General features: G+C 35.9%; 2 protein-coding genes across 2 annotated transcripts; one reads left to right on the top strand and one right to left on the bottom strand.

The window, feature by feature from the left end:
• Nucleotides 1-1,010: 1,010 nt before the first annotated feature.
• Nucleotides 1,011-2,405, top strand: LOC118438996. The gene is made up of 4 exons (XM_035859991.1): nucleotides 1,011-1,298; nucleotides 1,395-1,491; nucleotides 1,921-2,003; nucleotides 2,075-2,405. The coding sequence occupies exons 1-4, from the start codon at nucleotides 1,245-1,247 to the stop codon at nucleotides 2,321-2,323; spliced, it is 483 nt and encodes a 160-aa protein (XP_035715884.1). The 5' UTR covers nucleotides 1,011-1,244; the 3' UTR covers nucleotides 2,324-2,405.
• Nucleotides 2,406-4,746: 2,341 nt separating this feature from the next.
• On the bottom strand, nucleotides 4,747-5,706 carry LOC118439013. Its single transcript, XM_035860020.1, has 2 exons — nucleotides 5,628-5,706; nucleotides 4,747-5,541 (listed from the first exon to the last, which is right to left on the bottom strand). Exon 2 carries the CDS (start codon nucleotides 5,537-5,539, stop codon nucleotides 5,072-5,074), a length of 468 nt encoding a protein of 155 aa, XP_035715913.1. The 5' UTR covers nucleotides 5,540-5,541; nucleotides 5,628-5,706; the 3' UTR covers nucleotides 4,747-5,071.
• Nucleotides 5,707-6,571: the final 865 nt, after the last annotated feature.

Here is a 6,571-nt window from a genome sequence, read left to right as displayed (position 1 = left end):
ATAAAATCTACCGAGTAGTAAGCATTATTGGTGCGTCATGCATCAAAGCCCCAATTCTTTCGCATCATTTGTGGTTTCCGAGTGTCAGATACCAACTGTGCTATTAATTTATGAAAAAATGGACCAGGGACATTTTAATTAGCATCAATTGTTGCAAAAAAAAGGTCGTTAACATACAGACGGACGGACGGACAAGGGGAATTCAATAGCTCCCGTGCTGCGCAGGGTGAGCTAATAAGATTATACAAGACTTGTTAGATACGTATTTTTTATGTCGGAAATGTATCAACATATTTATTGGTAAAGTTTGACTATAAATCGTTGCTAAAGTTAGATTTAATTACAGGCTCAAAAATAATTTTGAATTATGTACCTTCCTTGCATTGTATACAGGGTGGTTTAAATGTCAGGTTACAATGGAAAATTTTTCAATGAGAAAAATTCGTAAATCTCCATTAGTTAGCGAAATTTTCCTCTGATTTTTTTACTCGGCATAAACTGGATTTGGTTAAAAAAAGTGAATTTTCTTCCTCCGGAGGTGACTCTTTTTGTCAAAAACTATTTTTTGAGGTAATCGAGCGAATGAGAGTACCACTAAACCACACACTACTAAAAAATAGCTACTAGATATTCCAACAGGTGACAGGGCTCAGGACCTTCTGATAAGGCCAAAATCGTAAAAAGAGGGTAGAATTCCAAAATTTCTGACTCCATTTCGGACCAAGAACAGAATTCACTGTCGCCGAACCTCAAGCTTCTGGAATATGACATTTGGTCCAAACTGAAGCTATCTACTACGTAAAATTCTACTTCTACATAATTCGAATTGAACTTATACATATGTATCAATCACTCGTGAAGAGGCTCCCCACTTCACGAGGAATATGTAATGGGCTTTGAAAAGACATTCCAATATTCTCCGGGTTTTTTCCACAAGTATTGATTTTCACTTACACAGGTTAACTTTCCACATGTAAATACTTTCCACTTTCCCTCTACCTCTCGCTTCTAAATAGATCCATCTATCAGTCAGCTGCTGCATTCATTTAAATATTTGTTTATTTGGTTCTCTGAATTAAAATGTATTTATATAATTGTCTTCCAATAATATAAATAAATCTGATATTTTGAAAGATACAAATTTGTCATCGAATGTGCCAAATTTTCAAATAATTTAAATTTTCCATTTAACCTGGGACTTTAAGAAAAAGAGACATCAATTGTTTTTAATTGCACAAACGACAATGGAAGACGCGAGGTATCGAGATGCCGCAATTTTTGCTGTCGTTTCGGATTTGGTGAGTCAATTCAATTCACAAAATTATTTAAATTAAAAATTACATCTTTATCATGGTTCATTCATTGCGTTATTGCATAAATCTCAACCTCAACAGGTAATGACGACGGTTAATTTGCTCAAATGGGGGGAAGTAGGATTTCACATTATTGGATTTTACTTAGGAACACATAAAGTGGCAAGTCCGATTTATAGTGAGGAGGGCATATTTAAACTTACGATGCGATGGTTCGAAGTGTAACCCTCCGATTTGGTGGGAATTTTGAAATTATGTGGTCCACGTCAATACAACCAACGTTTCTTGAGGAAGTTTGTGCTATGGTCAAAATTTGGCAAAATGAGAGGTCAAAGTTGAAAAATATGCAATTTTTATCAAGCAGAGGAAGCAAACTCAACTGCAATTTTCGAAGTCAAAGGCAAAGTTTTTCAACTTTGCCCTCAAATATTTTGGCAAATTCTGCAAACAAACTGCCTGAAAACGTTGGCTGTATTGATATTGACCACATAATTTCAAAATTTCAACCAAATCGGAGAGTTACACTTCACACCATCGCATTGTTAGTATTTAATAACTTTAATATTAATTGATTAGTGAAAAAATAATTCGAATTTTATACTGCTAGCCGTGCCACTTGTTTTTGCCGCATTCATACTTCATTTTGCCGCGCTGTGGACCGCTTACAAAATGGCGAAGGCTTGTCGGCTGGTACTAAGATAATGACTTTTAATATTACTTAATTAGCCAGCAATAAATTTTATTTTTCTAAATGCACTAAGGAAACTCGACTAGATGAAGGGATACGAAGAGGGAAATATTGGAGAAATTTGGCCGTTGTGGTAATTCTGTTCAACATTCTGGGAGCATCTACTCTCGGACTGAAAGGGTACACCGGAGGGATGACGGTCCTCTTCAATATTCTTCGGCTAATTGGGATTTTTGTGGTGCATACATTTGTCGGAGAATTAGCTACAATATTGGCCGAGGCTGAAACAATAGAAACAACTCATATTGTTACGAATCGCTAAGTTCTGCTGCTAAGAAAGCAAAGATATTTTATCAAAGGAAAAAGAAATGCCAAATAATAAAGAAATGATAAATTCTTATTTGAAATAATCCCACATTTTGGGTGTACAGTAATTATTCGAAACACAAATCATTCTGTATGCATACATTTATCCATTCATATTTATCGATAAAATAAAAATAGATATCATGTAATCAAAGGGCCGAAAAGCACGAAAAAGCCTCCTTTTCACCCATACAAATTTTGATCTGATTTCCATAATTTGGATCCTAGATAGTTGCTTAATCGTATCCGATATCAAACTAAACTTTTTTTTAAATGTCAATTTTTTCGAAGCCTGGTCAGGAAATATTTTTTTTTAAAATCAAAATTTTCAAAAACTTGATTTTGATATCGGATACGATGAAGGTTTCAATCCAGTAAGTTTAGTGTTTGACTCTCCTTTGAGTGGGTGTGGCAGGCGCAAATGGGGCCATGGGGTAAAATCCTTGGGGGGATTTTTGTCAATTTATGGGCTACTACAATTTATTGAAAGGGCGTCAAATTCTGGGAGGGAGTGGTAGACAATTAGACCTCCTTAGACAAGCTAAATTAGAACACATTTCCGTCCAAGCTTACGATTTGTATGTACAGTAAGCAAAAATTTAAATCGTACCCTATTCTGTCATGTCATAAATCCATGGTTTTCTGCTTTATGGAAATGGATCCTTACTATGTAGTACATCAGTCTTATAGGAAATTTAACGTAGATTCCGAAAATGGCACGCATTTTGTGTTTTTATTTACCGATTATGAACCACTAATTAAAAAGTTGGGAAAGATTTAAAATCCATGCAAAAAATTAAATCGTACCCTTGCGGGTTTTTAATGACAATTGTGTCTAATAATTAATTAACACTTTGAAAGGCCTCGGTTTACTACAACTACAACTTTGACACGCCGAGGCATGAATTCTACTAATTCTTTGTCACTTCCGGTCAGACATTTACCCACACTTCGCTTAAAATAACATACAAGTCATGTTTGGGCTTCGATTTTCGGTTCGAAATCCTAATCACCGATTATGCCCATAATTCTTCGATGGGGTTGACCCCAGTAGGTCAGGCAACTGACGGAAGACCATTAATTCCCTTTCACTCGAGATACCGATTAACAAACCTCGCACATTTTTGGGATCTGCATCGAAGTGAAAAATTATTTTCAACATGAGTCTCAATTTTCTCGCTCTGTGGACTTGGTTTTCCAACAGAATTGTCTGCTGGCCTTCCTTGTTGATGATTGACTCAGTAAAGATAAAGTTCCAACACAATTCCAAAATTTTAGGGCCCAAACCATCACAATTCACTCACTACGTTACACGGTCTTTTTCATGCATCTGGGTTTAAGGTCTTCTCCAGGTTTCCTCCACATCTTCACGACTGCATTTGACCTAAATATGTTGAATATGATTGTGTCATGCTGATTGACACGTTTTCAGTCATTCAGAATACTAACGCTTAGGTCCAGGATCCACTTAGGACGTTGCCCCATATTTAACTCATAAATGAATGGCTTCTTGTTCCCACTTTGACCCTTAAAGCCCCTTTCCCGATTCAGGCTCTGGTTGATTGAGTAAAAACCGTTCTGTTGAATTGTTCTTGCAACTCAGATGTAATTTTCGGGACCAAAAGTCCGCAGTTGGTCAAGATGTTACTGATTATATTTCGATGCTCGCCCTTGGTTATTGCTGTTTTGTGTCAGCGTCTAGGATAATTACCCAAGAATCCAGTTTTCTTCCATGTTTGGTCAATGAATTGGATAGTAGGCTCCTAAAACTTCGCCCAGAATGCAATTTCGTAGTTGTATAGTCCTTTCCAATGCAGCAAAAAACCCTATATCGTTCCACAACATAGAGCTATTTTCTCCTCACTTTGCAGGATGTCTAGCAGCACCAAAGTCAAAAAATTTGAAACTTTTTACATAAAAATATTAAAAACTGTAAATCAATCGAATTTTGTTTAAGAATTATTGTTTTTAAGTGTGTGGGAGAATTAGATGATCAAAAAAGCGAAAGGGTACGATTTAATTATTTGCATGAATTTTCAATGCTGACCAACTTTTTAATTAATGGTGCATAATCGGAGAGGAAAATCAAAAAATGAATATGATTTTCGGAATCTACATTAAATTTCCTATAAGACGGATGTATTACATAAGCCGAAACGATTTAAATAAAGCGGAGATCCATTAATTTATGACATCACCGAAAAGGGTACGATTTAAATTTTTGCTTACTGTAAGGATCGCCTTCCGGTGTAATTACCTATTCTACATAAAATGCATAATCATGAATTTTTTATTGATGTCAATTTCCTGTAGCCTTTATTGTTTGCAAAAACTTTTCTTTTCTCCTATGAATAAGAAACTACTAGCATAAACAAGCTATGTATGTGGAAGACATTTTTCGGAACGGCTCATGAAATTTAAAGAATGTTAGAAATTGTTATAAATAGTTTATGACATATTTAAAATTAATTACGAAACCGGAGAATTAATGTTTATATTTTTAAATATAAATTTATTCTACTCCCTTACGCTTTTTCTCCACTCGCAAATTCGTAAATGCTGCCACCTCCAAAAAACTCATTAAATTTAAATTTCTCCCAATATTCTAAACTGTTATTTCCCAAATTTGAAACCTCCATGCAAATAGATTCGAGGCAGATTCATAGATATTTAAATTTTCCATTATTCCCACTTCCCCAAATCTTCAAGCGCGTCCCCCTTCCTTCGCAAACCACACGACGGCCTCTTCAATGCTCACTTTCCCATCTTGATTCGTATCCGCTTCCACGACAAACTTGCCGTAATCGGTTTTGCGAAAACTTGGATTGTGCGCGAATAAAGCGTTCGCTATCGTGTGCAATTCTTCGCTGTCGACAAATCCGTTTTTATCTCGATCCATCGCGTGAATCAGGATTCTCATCATTTCCACGTCGTCCCCCCGGGCGACCCATTTGTCGGGAAAGACGTCGAGCGGAATTACCCCGCCGAACGGGCCGTCCCACATCTTTTTGTAAATGGCGGCTTGTTCCGGGGTAGTCGGATAGTTGAGCGCTTTCACCAACAAGTTTTCAAAGTCGGCGACCTTAATCGTTTTATCGGTGGGGTTGTAGGATTCCATTTTCTTGAAGGCAGCTTCCACCTCGACTTTCTCTTGTTCTGGGGTTTTATTCATTTCTGGAAAAATGTGAGCAAAAAATTTAAATTCAACATATTTATTACTCATACCTATGTTTATGGAAAAGATGTTGAGGAGAAATAACCTGAATCAAAAATTTCTTAGAAAATAGAAAAGTTTTTAGAAAAGGAAAACCCAAAGAGTTTGAGATATTTACAAAGCGGTGAAGAAAGAGTGAATCCTGTTAAAATCTCGGCATTAAATAAATACAAATTTGCACAAAAATGCACACTCGTTGGAAAGTACTTAATTAGCCCAAGCTTCATTGATGCATACAGGGTGGTTTTTATATCTCCTTACGATTCAAAATTTTCCAATGTAAAAAAAATCGGAATTTCCATCAAGTCCAAGGACTTAGGAAAATTACCAATATGAAAAATCTTATTTGGTTAATTTCACGGGGAGAACGTAACGGAACAAATTGAAATTCACAAATGTTTCTTATTTATAATTTTCCATTGTAAAGAGACATAACAACCACCCTGTATAAATAGATTAGATCAAGTTTAACTTCATACTGTGCCAAATTTTTTGGTGCATTTTTTTTGTAAACCATGTCGCGCTATTAAACAGTCTCTGTCACATACAAACCGTCCGAGTCACAAAGAAAGTGACTCAGACTGTGTTCCTCAAATAGTGTTTTTCGTGCCATAATTTATGTTTACCTGTTTTTCGTGTTTTTCAACAATACCGTTTATTACCTGATGTTTGTATACATACAAACTTTGTATTACAAAGTGGTCATTAAGCAGCTTAACAATGAAAACACGCTTTTTTACCAGGACGCCTACGTTACAATTATTTGGTGACATTAAGTGTTAAAAAAACTAGCAGAAATTGTAAAATCAAAAATTTGCACAATACAAATACAGATACTTACTTTTTCTTGTCGATTAAAACCATGCAAAAAATAGTACAAGACCAACATTCACCATTTTTCCATTTCATTATCATCAGTTCTACTCACCGGAACCCTGCCCGTCTTCAACCCCAACCTCGCTTAACCTAGCCAATAACTTACACAGTTTC

Source organism: Folsomia candida, unplaced genomic scaffold (assembly GCF_002217175.1).
Source record: "Folsomia candida strain VU population unplaced genomic scaffold, ASM221717v1 Fcan01_Sc029, whole genome shotgun sequence".
Lineage (NCBI taxonomy): Eukaryota > Metazoa > Arthropoda > Collembola > Entomobryomorpha > Isotomidae > Folsomia > Folsomia candida.
This window is presented reverse-complemented; position numbering and strand designations above follow the sequence as displayed.